This window comes from Pleurodeles waltl, chromosome 4_1 (assembly GCF_031143425.1).
Source record: "Pleurodeles waltl isolate 20211129_DDA chromosome 4_1, aPleWal1.hap1.20221129, whole genome shotgun sequence".
Lineage (NCBI taxonomy): Eukaryota > Metazoa > Chordata > Amphibia > Caudata > Salamandridae > Pleurodeles > Pleurodeles waltl.
In genome coordinates, this window is record NC_090442.1 from 829,973,799 (window position 1) to 829,990,604 (window position 16,806).

At 43.0% G+C, this 16,806-nt stretch overlaps 1 protein-coding gene across 1 annotated transcript in view; it reads left to right on the forward strand.

Annotated features, from left to right (window-relative positions):
- Positions 1-16,806, forward strand: part of RAB21 (RAB21, member RAS oncogene family) — a 242,597-nt gene that overhangs the window by 23,169 nt on the left and 202,622 nt on the right. The window contains exon 2 of the mRNA XM_069229564.1: positions 2,391-2,450. Within this exon, the coding sequence (XP_069085665.1) occupies positions 2,391-2,450 (60 nt within the window). The remainder of the gene's footprint in view (positions 1-2,390; positions 2,451-16,806) is intronic.

Consider the following 16,806-nt stretch of genomic DNA (forward strand, 5'->3'; position numbering starts at 1 on the left):
CCCCTGTGTCCGACGGAGGAATATCATATCAAGTTTTATTAATGTCACAGATTTGAGATAGGATGTGCCAGACAATACTAAGAAAAAACACCTCTGTGGGGACTGTGATTTATGCAGGTAATACCCTGAGATTAATTCAAGAACCTGGTTGAACAAAGTTTTTGTGAGTATGGTCGATATTTACCAATGTAATATGCTGTTCACAATCAAAAAAGTAAAGAGAACAATTTGCTATGAGATGAGGACATTTCCTGCTGCATTTCAGGTTGTCAAAAGCAACTTGCACTACTTCGGAGGCAGACAGGCTCCCTGAACCTAATACGCTCTTGAAAGTCATAGATCTATCACAGTGTACCAACCCATTGTCTGCTATATACAGTGCACTCTGCAAGGCTCGTCGAGACAACAACTCTGTGTGCTAGGGATAAATGGTGTAGGGACTATAGAGAACAAATTATTGTCACTGTATGGAACAAATAGCGTTAAACTATAATAAAATGTAATCGAGTCACGCACGATTTTGCCTAATCCAGGTTCGGTCGCTTTACAAACATATCCTATAGATGTTCCACCCAGGGGTCCGTGACACATAGCCAGGGTGTCTGCAGGTCTGGGTCGACAGGAGAGTATTCTCGCTCTAGAGCCTCTTGCTGCCTGTTTTTATTTATTACTTAGTTTGTGCAGCAGTTTGAAAAGCAGGGCAAAGTTCCATGTACGGCCAGCAGCTTTCATGGGATGGGGGGGGGTAACGCAGACTGTTAATATGCCTTCTGCAAAGAACGTGTATCATGCACAGAACAAGATTTTATGTGCATAGCACAGCGGGTTACTCCTTTTGTCACAGATTCTTTAGTTGCTGTGCAGTTCATAAATTACTATTGTAATCCAGCACAGTGTGCTATGAACTGCCATCAAAGAGCTGCATGCAAACTGCCTGAATCAAATTAGAAAGTATTTTTTTCCCAGTCTTTCATTAGCCTTATGCTGCTAAAAAAAAGTTTGGTTGCATAGAAATGTATTCTTATTATTAGTCATTTCTAATCACTGTGTTACGTTCTGAATCCTGACTTTGTGCTTCTCCAGACCAAGCGTTCTTAGAAAATGCCATCTGAATCCTACACCTTGTAATCCCCTGTAAAGTGCTCCAACACCCTACACTGGTATGAGAAGTGCTATAAAACAAATTAATTACATGTGACAGAGAGGCTATGGAGAGATGAGACCCTTATGGTTTTGCTTCCTTTCCCCACCACATATTCATGTGAAAAAGCTAAAAAGCCGAAATTGCTTGGGAATGTAGAATCTGACCTCAGGATTCATCTTTCCTGAATAGAATTAACATTGAAAAGTTAGTCGCCTAGATGCAGCGCCAACCTTCCCATTAAAATATTTAGATTTTTGCATATTTTTCAGTATAAAATAATTCTATCTTTAGTAATTCGAGCATTTGTTTGGTGTGTACTTGCTTGTGTATTTTTTTGTGAATTACTGTTTTAATGTTTGAAATTTAAATTGTACAGATTGCTTGGGGGTCCCTGGCTTCCAGTAGTGATTCAGTGGGGGGTCTTTAAGAGTTAAAAGCTGGGGAACCTCTGCTCTAGGGGAATGCTCTGGATTTCATATGGTAATAATTCATTTGATTTTGGTATGCCCAGTAGTTTAGTGTTTTTGGGAGCATTAATGGTTATCCTTAAACTAACATTTGTGATTGTCATGATGAATATGAGACACTGTGAACTAGGCTTACACCCATATCACATATGAACATTCATGCGTTCTTAAATGGTATATATCAGTCAGGCAATGGAAAAAGAACAACTTTCATTCATTCATAATAAGAAGGAGGACCTGTTTTTGACAAGTGATAGAAATGTATACATGAATGGCTGCTGGATAAGGCGATATGTACATATACTGTGAGCACTAATACCAAACTAGAAGGAGACTTGAATAGTTGGAGAGAAATTCTTGGAAGTCTACAAGATCATTTAATCTGAAAATCTGAAGATATTGCTTAAGTACACACTATGTATGTTATTATACTGCTTATTCCCTGTTAAGACCAATGTCATGAAACAGTGTTATTGTGTACTTGATTTCTGTGGATTCCACCGGTCTTCACTGACCATGATTAATATTGTGTGTACCCACCATGTGTACTATTCACTTAATATACCCATGGAAAAGGGAATAAAATGAGTTTTGGCTACTTTAGCATGCTAGAAGTTGGGTTGTGGGATTATTCCAAGACCTCAAAGTGCATATTTTCTAGCCTTAAGTATTATCTGATCCATTTTTCCATTTCATTTTTTGAGATTCAATGATACACCCGCAATCTGCCTTATTTTTTTGAGGACTCGTTACTCACATTAATTATTTTCCTTTTTCAGGCATCCTTTCTAACAAAAAAGTTAAACATTGGAGGAAAAAGAGTGAACCTTGCAATATGGGTATGTCTTTTCTCTTAATCTATTTCTTTGGGTTTCCATGATACAGATTGTTGGATTCATAAGACAGTGCGTAGTTTTCTTGAAGATGAAGTTGAGATCCATATTGAATAAATCATATTGAGTGCTATCATAGTGCACCATGGAATTTTTATTGATATTTGTGAACAGTTGATATGTAGAGAGTAGTGAAAACCAAACAGGTTGACGTGTCGAGTAAAGACCAATGTCTCAATTTAAGACTGTTATCTTGCATGCAGGTGTGACTAATGTCCAGTCAGAAGGACTCTGCAGTGAAATGTGGATTGCCGTTGAGTAGCTATGCTAATAAGCAGGAACCTGAAGGCATTGGATAGAGAATTGTTTTAAATTCCCTTGAACATATGAATGTCCTTCTTTTTTTATTAGTAAAATGGTAGTCAATTAAATCCATAATTTGATTCTAATAGAGGTAACTGTATTGGAACTTGCAAGATACTTTAATTGTTTATTTCCTAAAGGGGAAGCAAGTGGAAAGATAGGTAGAGACAAAAGGTTTGGACTATGTATTTAAGCCCTTTTCTCATCTTAAAAATGTGCATTGCAGTTGATTGGAAGTTAATTTGTCACACTATGGAATTGGGATCTATTTATATATACACACTGAGTTCTACCTGTTTTCGGTATAAGACATTCTTATTTTCCTATATCTTAAGAACTCTATGTGTTTGCTGCATTTTTAAGCTTATTTTTAGATTAATCTTTGTTTTCATTAAAATACATTGCCTTTGCTATTTATGAAGTGGCCATCATGTGCAATAATACATTTGAGAATTATCACCATGTTTTGTATCTCTTATGCTTTACTTTTGAGGAATGTCCAGGTTGCTATAAAGTGCCATGATGACTTTTGATTAGTTTTTTGACGGCACTTGACGACAGCAACTACCAGCCTCGGCAGGGGACACCTGTTGGTGCAACAGAATGACTGCTTCCGCCCCTTTATTATAGATTCTTATCAAGTGGAACGGTATTCAGCCAACGCTTATACACAACCATTTTGAGCTTGATTCAAGTCACTTATACTCCGGAATTGGGTACAGATTGACAATTACGTCTAAGTCACTTATCAATGTTTAGTATATTTGTGGTATGATATACTCTTTGAATATGGTGAATTCATGGCCCTCTGCAATGCCTTTGTGTGGTGGTGAGATTTAAAGGTCAATGCAAGGGGGAAGTAGCCTAGACTTCCACGGTAATTTATGTCTAAAGAAAATCTCTGTGCGCAACTAATGTACCCCTCTAACTCTCAGAAAGAAATATTCCAGATCTTTAAAGAGCTTACTACTATTCCTACACCGGCCTCCCCGATTTGAAGCGTCTGTTATTCATAGCAACTCTCTAGCAGCCCATTTCCAGGACAAGATTAAGAGGATCTACGCTGATTTCTCACTGTCCTCCTCCCAGATGTCTTCTGATGAGCTAGCAGGGAATCCACTACCGACCGGACCCTCACTAACTGCCTTCTTACCGCTCACAGATGAGCAAGCTTTTAAATTACTCAGTGCTATCAAATCTGGCTCCCCTTTGGATCATGCTCCCCGTCCATTCTTATAAAAGCCGCAGATGTTGTTATTCCTTCTTTGACGAAAATTCTCAATGCTTCCCTCACCGCGGGCCTCTTCCCCCAATCGCTTAAACACGCCATTGTAAAACCTCTCCTTAAAAAGCCCAAACTTGACCCCTTAGTCCTGGATAATTACAGACCCATTGCTCTTCTCCCCATTCTAGCTAAGATACTAGAGAAGCATATAAATCTACAGCTTATTAACTATTTGGAAAGTAATATGCTCCTTCACCCCTCCCAAATGGGTTTTAGAGCACAACACAGCACTGAGTCTGCGCTTCTGACGGTGACCGAATCTGCCCGTCATCTATTAGATAAGGGAGGACATGTAGCCATTATTCTCCTGGACCTTAGCGCAGCTTTTGACACGGTTGACCACTCTTTTCTTTGTGACAGACTCCGTAACATAGGCGTGGGAGGCCCTGCGCTTTCTTGGCTGTTCTCCTTTCTTACTGGAAGATCCTTTCAAGTTTAAGACCGCTCTTTCCTGTCTAATGTCGTTTCTTCAGTATGTGGAGTCCCTCAGGGATCCTCCTTAAGTCCTACCCTCTTTAATGTCTATCTATCTTCCTTGGCCAAAGTGGTTGCCCCCTACAATCTTTCATTGATCACCTACGCTGACGATACTCAATTAGTCGTCTCTCTCTCCAGCACTGCGAAGTCTCCCTCTGCAAATCTGTCTGGCTGTATGAAGGACATAAGTGACTGGATGATTCAATCCAAGCTTAAATTCAACGACTGCAAATCTGAAGTACTCATTTTAGGCAATGGCTCTCCTGCCTCCCCTTTATCTTGTTACTCAGAGACCTTTGCCAGTCTTCTGTCCCCTAGAAGACAGATAAAAAGCCTAGGTTTTATACTGGATTCCCGTCTTACGATGGAATCACAAGCTAAGAAAATATCCTCGGTTTGTTTTGGCGTTATCAGATCGCTTAGGAAGATTCTCAATCTTCTTCCTGCCTTGTCCAGAAGGGTCCTGGTCCAGGCATTGATTCTTTCCCGCCTGGACTATGGGAATTCCCTCTACCTCAGCTCCCCGGAATACGTGATAAGGAAGCTGCAGATTGTTCAGAACGCTGCAGCTAGGCTCCTTACGGACTGCCGGAGACATTTACCTGCCATGCCGGCTCTTGTGGCTCTCCACTGGCTGCCGGTCAAACATCGCATACATTTTAAATCCATGTGCATCACTCACAGAGCCTTACATAACAAAGGACCTTCTTTTTTTAGAAAACACATCTATATTCACGCCCCTCGAAGACACCTTAGATCTTCTTTAGCCCGGCAGATTCATATACCCCGTGTCCATAGAGCATGGGGTGGAAACTCCTTTACTATCAAGGCTGCCCATCTTTGGAATGCCTTACCTTCTGAGCTTCGCCATGAACCTTCTGAATCCTTTTTTAGGAAGAAACTGAAAACCATTCTTTTTAGTCATTAGTTGTCTCTTTTTCATGTTTCCTGGATTTCTCTGTACCTTTAGCGCTGGGATGCCCTAGGGTAGCTATGTGCTCTATAAAAATGTATAAATGTGGTATCAATAGAAATTTATTACATATATTACTTTAAGCATTCTGTTCCAGACATTTGCATATAAATTCCATCTGTGTATGTAAAGTTTGCGTTCGTCTAGATAAGTGCTCCTAATAAAAACAGTGAAAGTGATAAAAGGTGCAGGAAGGTGAAATTGAGATATACAGTATGTACAAGGGTGGTTAAGAAAATTATGAACTTCTAGTGGCTCCTTCAGTCCAGGAAGCCCTGAAGTCTCACAAGATTTCTTTGTATTTACATAATCCACTGTTAGATATATGTCGACGTTTTGACCCCGTGGTTAAGGTGAGTCAAAGGGGGTCATCATCAGGACAAGGTAATCCTATTGGTAGCATCTAAGCTCCAGTGTGAGAGGACTGTCTAGTGGTCACGAACATCTTCATTTAATGAAATGGTCTCAAGGTCTGGGGGTATGCAAATATCCAGTAAATGGTTTGCAGTCGAAGAACCGTTAATATAAATTATCTGGCGCTCGGGTTATTTCTCATAAAATGCTGATGGTGTTGACATTCAATCAGCCTGCGTAAGTAATGACCAGTAATTTGAAATTACCAGGGCAAGTTAAAGCGTCCTGGATCTGTACACAATGTATTGTGTGTTAACGCGTCAAGGGCTTGACGCGTTAACACACAATACATCGTGTACAGATCCATATATTAGACATATATTACAGTGGAAGTCTAGGTTACTTCCCCCTTCCATTGACCTTTAAATCTAACCACTTTCATTACCCTGGTCATAAGGGTTAGAGGGTATTTGCGTCATTGCTTTACTTTGTGGGGTGGTGAAACATGGGTGAGACAGAAAAAGCAAATATATTCTAGAGTTCTCTCCGTTTCTGTTTCCAAGGTTGACTACTACCTCCCCTTTTTTTTATAGCTTTAGTATGTGGCTAACCCTTGATCCCAGGCCATAATGTTATTGGAAAACATTGATTCAACAACCACACCCCTCTCCTTTGATGAATAATGCAAATGTGACTGTGGACTCCTTTTCCCCATCAAAAAGCTGATGTGGTATTGCTCGGGACTTCATCTGCACCAACTTTTATCAGCACACACTACTCAGTTGAGAAATGAGTGAGACCATAGAAGGTGATGCTAGGCAGTAAGAAGGCAAAGCGGACATCATACAGTCAGGTTCATGCAATGTCCCTGTGAAAACTGCCCGGGTCACAGAGATTATAGACAATTATCTGAATATCAAAAAACAACTAACGATAAACAGTGAATATTTTTTGTCTGTCTTTAAGCATAGAACCCACAAAGTCCCAACCAAAGCGGTCAAAGCCAGCTAGTTTCTTTAAAGTAGAAATGGGCGCTGAGCAGCTGCTCTTTTATCATGAGCAAAAGCATGTTTACACTCAAGATACTTTGATTGGTCTAAGACATTTTGTTAGGTTTCTCCACCTTTATTTTGCTCTCTGTTGGCAAAAGGATTATTACGCTGATACTGGTCTTACCTGTGGTGGTTTACCAATCTCCCTCAACTGCTGGAGCAACCTCACAGGAGACTACTGTACATTTGAGACCTCTTATTCACAGCACAACCACTGAAAGTGTCATTGGCATCCTACCTTTTGAAATACTATAACATGGATAGTTATAACTTTACACCAGGCTGCATGGCTATTGCAAATAAAGATAAAAGGCCTCTTCGTAGAGCAACACATTCTTTCAGTAAAGAGGTTTACTTTTACTCTGTGTGGAACTCCATTGACTAAAATGCATTGGGAAGAAGCAGCATTTAATTTCTACTCTGTTTGAGACAGTCTAGCTTAAAGTTCTCTTTAACAGATACTTGTGTGCTAAATGTTACAGCTTATTGGAAGTACCCTTATGGAACTTTTATGTACTTTTTCAGAACCAAATGCTTATGTCCGCTTAGAAATGTAACATTGTTCTGTCTCGATCTATGGGTTTGTTCTTTCAGCACTTGCATACTTGATGTTGCAGGGCAAATATTTAAAAGTTACTTTTCTAATTGTTATCATATCTGCTCACAGCATTAGCATGACCCAGTCCTATTTTTCTGTGAGCCTTTTGTGTAATAGAGCGTAACTTTTATTTTTTCTCCTAAAGTGTTAATTATTTTGGTGTGAATCTGAATGTTGCTCCCTACCTTATTCCAGACTCTTTTGCCTCTGGGAGGAAGTTAGGCTTTTACCCTGCCTTCATTGTGGTTGCGCACATGGAGGGCCGTTAATGAGCTTTGTCTTTGCAGGGCGCAGTTGATACAAATTAGGTGGACATTGCTGGAGGCCGGTATGCTTGTTCTACCCAAGCCATAAAAAACACTGTTTGCATAAGCTCTTCAGACCAATCACCTCACTTAACATTGAAGCAAAAAGAATGAAGGCACTTGCAACTTTTTTTTTTTTTTAAAACACTTTTGCATTTATTGATATCAACACTAAATGTACACATCAGTACACATCACGTACACATCAGTGAGGTCATTGAGTACGCACCATAGTCACAATATAAAGCAAGGAACATTGGAGTCTTGTATCCATCAGACGTATAATTCAATAGGAAGGAAGCCTATCGCCATTAACCGCAGTGTTATCAAAACCGCATCAGTGAGACCTCCTGATGTGTGAAACAAAGGAAATGGAAGAGACAACAACGTAGAGAAAGCAAAGAGCAGGAAAAGGAAGCAGACAAAGGAAAAGAGAAGGTAACAATATGTAGCAGAAAAAGGAGGAGGGGGAATAAGGACATTGCAGCCGTCTGATCACCAATACAAATGCAAACAGTGATTCGATAGCATGGCAGGGGAATATCACTATTGTGTATTCGCTGGGGAGCGCTGGGCTACTGTGTGTTTTTCAGTAAACAGGTCTCCAAAAAGGAGCGCTGGGTGGCCTAAATATCTCTTGGTCGGGAGCCCTCCGGCATAAGGTCCCAGTATGTCATTAGTTTCTCCTGACAATACGAAACATCGTGCAACCATTCAGAGCAGCGAGGATTCAATGCCTCCCCCAGCACATCGCGACCCTACGCTTAGCCAGCAGCAGCAACAGTCCCACCAATCTCCCGTGCATGGCAGGTAACCCCTCAACATATCCCAAAAGGGCAAGTTTAGGAGTATGCGGCAGCTGGATCTCAGTCATCTCCTCAATCACCCACAGCACCTCTGTCCAGTATACACGCAGCACCGGTCAGCTCCACACTAGATGCAAAAAATCTGCATTAGGGGTCATACATCTCTCGCAATGCCCAGAGGCCCATATCCTTCTGTGTAATACAAATAATGTAAAAAATTGAAGTGAATAAGGCGCAATCTGTCGTTGAGGGAAAGCTCTCTCATATGCGCGCAGCAACGTCTCCACTCTTCATCAGGAATGGTTTCACCCATGTCCACCTCCCAGTGGGCTTTGGCTTTAACCTCTGTCTCAGCCACATCGTTCTGCATGCAAACATATAACCTCGTAATAAGCCTGTGTGGGGATTGCATTTGATACAGAAGCTCCAGCGCTCGTCACTCTGTGGGCATTGCAGGAAAGCAGGGGTAACGCGCACGGAGCATAGCACGAATTCTGAGAAAGAATAGTCGGTTCAGTTCAGTTCAGTTCAGTGTCATGTACATCACCAATTGCGGCCTCCGAGGAGATGAACCTCTCATCAGGGAACCAGGACCCCAAGGTAGTCCAGCCGGACTCTCAGAGAAACTCGAAGACCTGGCCATACTCCGACAGCTGCATGTCCAGAACCGGTATCGAAGGGGCGAAAGTCTACCTCACGGCCACTCGCCGCAACAGTGCAGTCCAAGCTCTCGCCGCGCACGCCACTGTCTCGTCCCCTTGCAGTCTGGGTCTGGTCGGGTCAACCAGCACCTGCGGTAGTCTATCAGACCACACAGTGTCGCTTTTAGGTGTCAAGTGAGGTAAGTATCCGATAGAGTGTAGCCAAAAATGCGCAAAATATGCCTTTGCACAGTAATAATATAGTGCTAGATCCGGGGCCGCCAGCCCACCCCGTTCAAACGGAAGTGTCAGTTTTTCCCATGATATTGTGGGCCGTCACCCATCCCAGGCCAGAGTCACAAGTGCAGATCTAAGACGCTTCAGGAAACTCGCAGTAAGGACAAGAGGTAGATTAATAAAGAGATTAAAAACCTTGGGCAGAAAAAACATCTTCGCTATCACAGTGCGACTCCCTCAGCGAAAGCAGCAGTGAACGCCACACCTCTACCTTGTCTTACAACTACATTATAGCTTTTCCATAATTAGCTGACCAAAGCATTTTAACATCCCTACTTAGCCAGATACCCCACCGCTCTGTCAGCCCAGCAAAGGGGGTATCTAGAGGGGAAACAGTACCGTAGCCTCGGATAGGGGCAACACCACAGACTTGGACCAGTTGATGATGATCTCGAAAATTTGTCCAAAGCAGACTATCTAATCCAACAGAACATCAAGGTGCAGCTGCGGGTCCCTAACATATAAGGCAACATGGTCCACATACATGGATATTAAAATTGGGTGCTGCCAGAATGCCAAGCCCCTATTATTATGATGCTGTCGCAAGCGGCTCCATCGCGATGGCAAAAAGTAGCGGAGAGAGTGGGCATCCCTGGTGAGTGCCTCTAGCAATCTGGAAATCAGAAATAGTACCATTGACTCTCAGCCGGGTGGACGGCTGCGAGTACAGCAGGCAAATCATCTGAATAAACCTAGAGCTCCAACCCACCCGAGCCAGCAAAGCGAACATATATTGCCACGCCAGAAAGTCGAAGGCCTTGGTGGCATCTAGGAACACTGCCGCTGTACAGTCTTCAGGATCAATCATGCTACATATCGCAAAATAAGTTCAGAGGTTACATAGGGTGGAGCGACTCAGCACAAAGCCTGATTGATCCGGCAGCACCAGAGAAGGGAGCAGGGGCTGCAATAGGGCCGCAGTGAGCTTCTCCAGGATCTTATTGTCTATATTGATTAACGAGAGGGGCCTATAAGAATCGCAACATCACAGAACTTTCCCGGGCTTTAAGATGGTCACAATAAGAGCCTCCTACAGCAAGGACGGAAGGATCTCTGTCTGAAGAGCCTCCGCATAGACCTCCAAGAAGTGCTGTGCTAATATGTTAGCATATTCCTTATAAAAAGACGGTGTCAGACTATCCAGCCCAGGTGCCTTATTCCCTGGTAAACTGCGTATTGTCTGGACCACATCGTCCACCGAAAAGGGAACATCTAGATATTGCCTGTGCTCATTCTCAAACCACAAAAGGCTAATATCTGCAAAATAGTCAGCAGCTGCCACTGAGTTTAGCCTTGGGGGTTCAGCATACAGGTCCGAATAAAAGTCAGTGAGGATAAGCTTGATCTCCCCAGTGCCGGAGTGTCGCGCTCCGGTCGAATCAGTTAGCTCTACAATTTAATTACTTGCCCACAGCTTACGGAGCATTGTGGCCGGTGTACGTCCAGCCCTATCACCATCGGTAGATCTCCTCGCTGTAGGTGAAGGTTAGACATATAGGTGACTTATAAGTTACTTATGTGCAATGAAAAATGGCTGTGAAATAACGTGGAGGTTATTTCACTCAGGCTGCAGTGGCAGGCCTGTGTAAGAATTGTCTGAGCTCCCTATGGGTGGCAAAAGAATTGCTGCAGCCCATAGGGATCTCCTGGAACCCCAATACCCTGGGTACCTAAGTACCATATTCAAGGCAATTATATGGGTGTACCAGTGTGCCAATGAGAATTGGTAAATTTAGTCACTAGCCTGCAGTGACAAATTTAGAAAGCAGAGAGAGCATAAACACTGAGGTTCTGGTTAGCAGATTCTCAGTGATACAGTTAGGCACCACACAGGGAACCCATACAGGGCACATACTATGAGCACTGGGGTCCTGTCTAGCAGGATCCCAGTGACACAGGGCATACATACAGTGAAAATGGGGGTAACATGCCAGGCAAGATGGTACTTTCCTACACCTTCCCTTTGTGTTCCTCTGCATTGTCTCCTCTCCCCATCTCCTGTGTCCGAATATGATTTTTTTTTATCCATGTCCTATCCTAATCCAGTTTCTTCCCACCAGCACATTTCTCCACTATCTTTAACCAGCTCTTATCACTTGCTCCTTCCTTCCCCTAGTGACTTGTCACATTGTACATTACTGAAGGTTAATGAATGAATTTAAAAGGTTTCAAACACGTTTTCTACGACCTTTGACTCCTGCCTCCACTCCCGATTGTAATCTTATTCAGAGATTTGTATCAACCACTCTTTTAGAACAAGCTGACACCTTCGCAGTTTGCGCGTAGGCCCTTGTAACTTTTTGTTCACATAAGCTACCCACGCCAAATTTGCGTCCTTTTTTCCCAACATCCTAGGGATTCTAGAGGTACCCAGAGTTTGTTGGTTCCCCTGAAGGAGACCAAGCAATTAGCCAAAATACTGTTTAAAAAAAAAAAAAAGGGGAAAAAGGGCGGCAGAAGAAAGCTTGTGTTTTTTTTCCTGAATATGGCATCAACAAAGGGTTTGCGGTGCTAAAATCACCATCTTCCCAGCTTTCAGGAACAGGCAGACTTGAATCAGAAAACCACATTTTTCAACACAATTTTGGCATTTTACTGGGACATACCCCATTTTTACTATTTTTTGTCCTTTAAGCCTCTTCCTGTGAGTGACTGAAAAAGGGTGTGAAACCGATGCTGGATCCCGGACAGCTAAACATTTCTGAAAAAATTCTGAATTTAGCAAGGGGTCATTTTTGAGATCCTACAAGGTTTTCCTACAGAAAATAACAGCTGAAATACAGAAATATTGACATTGAGGTGAAAAAAACAGCCATTTTTCTCCATGTTTTACTCTAGCTTTTTCCTGCGATGTCAGATTTTCAAACATTATACCAGTACGTCTGCTTGACTCTTATGGTTGCGGGGATATTTAGGGCTTGTAGGTTCATCAAGAACCCTAGGTACCCAGAGCCAATAAATGAGGTGCACCTTGCAATGGTTTTTTCAATGTGAACAGCGTGTACAGTAAATTATTTGGTAAAATATAGAGAGTCAAAAATAGGTATCAAGGAAACCTTTGTATTTCCAAAATGGGCACTAGATAAGGTGTTGAGAAGCAGTGGGTATTTGCACATCTCTGAATTCCGGGGTCCCCTTTCTAGCATTTGAATTACAGGGCATTTCTCAAACAGACGTCTTTTTTACACCCTGTCTTACATTTGGAAGGAAAAAATGTAGAGAAGGACAAGGGGCAATAACAATTGTTCTTCTATTCTGTGTTCCCCGAGGTCCCCCGATTATTTTTTTTTACCTCACTTGGGTGGGTAGGCCTGCGTTTTTGGTCCCAGGTATGGCGGTCATCTAGGGAAACCTACAAAACCCAGACATTTTTGAAAATTAGACACCCGGAGGAGTCCAGGGAGGTGTGGCTTGCGTGGATCACTGTGCCAGTACAAATTTCCTACCACCCAATGTTCCCCTCAGTCTGCCAATAAAAATGATACCTCACTTGTGTTGATGGCTCAGGTGCCCTCAACAGGAAAAGGCCAAAAACGTGTAGAAATTGAGGGGTAGCACAGCGAGTTGATAAGCAAAATTTCTCTTTTATACATTTTTAGACTGACTCTGCTTTGGGGACCCACAAAAGTGAGGTATCATTTTATTTGGAAGACTGAGGGGAACGCTGGGTAGTGGGAAATTTGTGCCGGTGTGGTGATTCTACAAAGAAAAGTGAGGAAAATATGCTTTTTAAAGTAAATTTTGAGGTTTGCAGATTTCACTATTTACACTGCCACCCAAGCACTACTCCACGCACACGGCCAGCCAAGCACCACTCCACGCACACCGCATCACTTTTTTCTTTTTCTTTTTTTTTTTTTAACAACAAAGAAACCACTAACTAGTTATAAGTAAGCACAACACTACAAACGCAAAAGCTCTAACTAAATACATAACAGTAATGCTTGCTGTGAAACTGTACATAGGAAAATATAAAACCAGCAGTTTACACTCACGGTATTTCCCAGAATTCTTTTTTTTTTGTGGTAACTCCTGAAACAGCCGGTCACACACAGCCCAGGCTTTGAAGGGCAATTGGGGCAGTACATCAGAATCTTCCTCCAGATACCTCTTCGGGCACAGACTCTACATTTCCTAGCGGGAAAGTATTTTTGGGGAGTGGGAGGAATCTGATCAGGAAAGTGGCAATGTTTCATTCTAGCCACATCCTCCACCACTGCTACTCTAGGAACTCTTGCATGATCCACCACAACAAGGCTCTCTATCACTGACTCCTGAAATTTAACAAATGTCATCCTTGACTCAAGGGAACAATCCTTGAACACAATAAAAGCATTAAAAGTTGCTAGATTAAACAAATGAATAGTAACTTTTTATACCAAACGTATGACTTACGAACAGCAGTGCAAGGTTCCAACCTCTGAGTTACTCCGTCAACACCACCCATGTGCTTATTGTAGTCTAAAATGCACACAAGTTTGCGCACTTCAGCAACTTGACCCCAAACAGCCACAGGTGAAGTACTCTCATCATGGATGGTGATTAGCATGTACACATCCCTCCTGTCTGCAGATTTCAGAGATAGTAGCTCATCTACATACAAATGGTGACCTTTGTTTAACAGTCGTCTACCATGTTCCACACAATTTTGTCACTGACTCTAAAAGTGGGCGGACAACCAGGGGGGTCAGTACTGGAATCCCTACCAGTGTAGACCTGGAAATTATAAAAATATCCTGTACTACTTCCAGACAGCATATACAATTTAATTCCATACCGTGCCTTCTTGCTAGGAATGGACTGCCTAAAAAACAATCGACTCTTGAACAGGACCAAAGACTCGTCCACATTTATTTCTTAGCCTGTTACATACTCCTCCTGAAAACCAATCTACAAAGTGATCAAGGATAGGCCTAATCTTAAAACGGTCAGAATTAGGGTGATCTTGTGGCAAAGCTAAAGCATTGTCATCAAAATACAGCATCCGAAGAAGAAGCAAATACCAATTATAAGTCAGGGTTGCAGGAGATATAGCCATTGCCGCCAACGGACTAGTAGACCAATAAGAGGCCAGTGACGGCTTCCTTATCAACCCCATCAAAAAATTCAAACCCAATAACTTTTTAATCTCTTCCAGATTTATGGGAATCCGCTGGGTAGCTCTAGACTGAGGCCTAAGTCTGGCACCGGTGTCCCTCAAATACTGCTTCGCATACAAATTTAGTCTGCTGAACAATCTCTTCCAAAAATACATCGTCCATAAACAACTCAAAGAAATTGACAGGCAAAAGTTTTTCGTATTTACTCTACACCACTGGCGCTGCTCCATGTTTGGGGCAACCCAGGTGTCAGGTCTTCCAATGGGAAACCTTTCAGCCCCAGGCTGCTGCACTATTGGCACATCAGTGTCCTCCTCTAAAAAAGGCCCTTCATCTGCGCTCAGAGTGGCTTCCTCATCAGAAGATTGCTCTTGGACGGAAAACTCACTGCCAGAATCTCTCACTTCCTCCTCTGCCTCAGTTGCAGAGTCTGTCTCATAATCCTGTTCAGAAGACGACTCAAAAAGCATGCCAACAACCTGCTAAGCAGTCACTGTGCGGCTAGCGATGATCTTTTCTAAGAAGTGTAACTTGACAAATGCTCCAACATCCAGCACTGTCTAAAATAAGTAAAAAAGTGTGGCTTTATCAAAAGAATGAAGTACTCAAAAACGATATCACTCACTTGCCTGAAATAGCTAGACTCACCAGCAACTACTCTGCACAGACACAGCAATCACCAATGGTATCCCACTAATTAGAAAATCAAATTAGACATAAGACAACACAAATATGATTGTGCACAAATCTAAGGACAATTTCACACACACTTCTACATTTAGTACACCACCTACAAACGTCATTCATTCACGGCAACAAACATGCAACTACACAAACCGCAGGCCAACCACTGTCAAAACCACAACAAGCCACAGCATAGGGAGCAAAAGCTTTGAACTAGAACAAAAAGGAGAAATAAACTGTTATAATCAGAAATACTTCCCCAGTTGACAAACACCCCGCCACCAAACATTTAGAAATTTCCCCTGGTATCTAGTTTTCTCTGCCCCCCTCGGGGGCAGATGGGCCTACAAAACCTAGGCTGATCTGACCCCAAAGGGGGTAGAAATGGCCACCAGTACTGTGGTGAATCGCATGCCCAAGGGGCTGCCACCCACACACAAAAAAAAAAAATCCCTGGCGCCTTAGTGGCTTCTGATGGGCCTAAAAATAATAGGCCAATCTGGCCCCGCGATCCTTGCCCAAGGAGGACACACACACACACTGATCTATTTAAAAAAAAATATATATAGATCAGCCCCCCCCCCCCCCCTTTGGGGGCAGACATATACTGTCCGCTTTGGGGAGGGGGGGGACCCCTTGCACAAAAAAAAAACAGAGCAAACCATCCCTGGTGTTGTCGTGGCTACTAAAAATAATTGGCCGATCTGCCCCCAAGGGGGGGGGGAGGCCAAAACGGCGAAAAACATTATGCCCCCTCAGTGGAGTGACCCTTGCCCAAGATGCTGCTTCCCGACACAATCCCTGGTGTCTTGTGGGCATTCCTTCTGCCGGATCGCTTCATGATCGAGCAGCAGGAATGCTGAAAGAGCCATTAAGGGAAAGGAAAACCCTTTACTTTCCGCTGATGCCTCTTTTCGAGGAATCCCACCCCCCACTCAGCTGGAGAAGAAACTTAGCTTCCTCTCCCTCGACGCGCTGGAAGTGCAAATGGCTTCCTGCCCGTCAGACGGTCTCTAATGATGTCAGTGCACGCTTACGTCATTAGATGGGGGGAGGGGGTGATGGTGGAAGGGGGAGCCATTCCCCTTTCAGCCCTGCCCTCAGGAGGGGGGGAGGAGGCCCTCAGGGTGAGCGCTAGCGCTTCTCCTGAGAGCCTGGTGCAGGACGTAACACTTACATCCTGGGCACCCGAGCGGTGCCGCCCAGAACGTAAGCGTTACGTCCAAGGCACCCGAGGGGTTAAGTACTGACGATTACATTTCAGTGTATGGTGGCTTGGATGAAATAATCACTTTCTAGATGCTTTTTTGTTGTTTTTAGTTTTTTATACTGGAATGAGCAGGGTAGCACAAGTTTCTCCTATTGAATTAGGGTGCGTTCCGCTACCTCGAACAATGCCATTCGTACCTCAATTAGGATCACTAATTT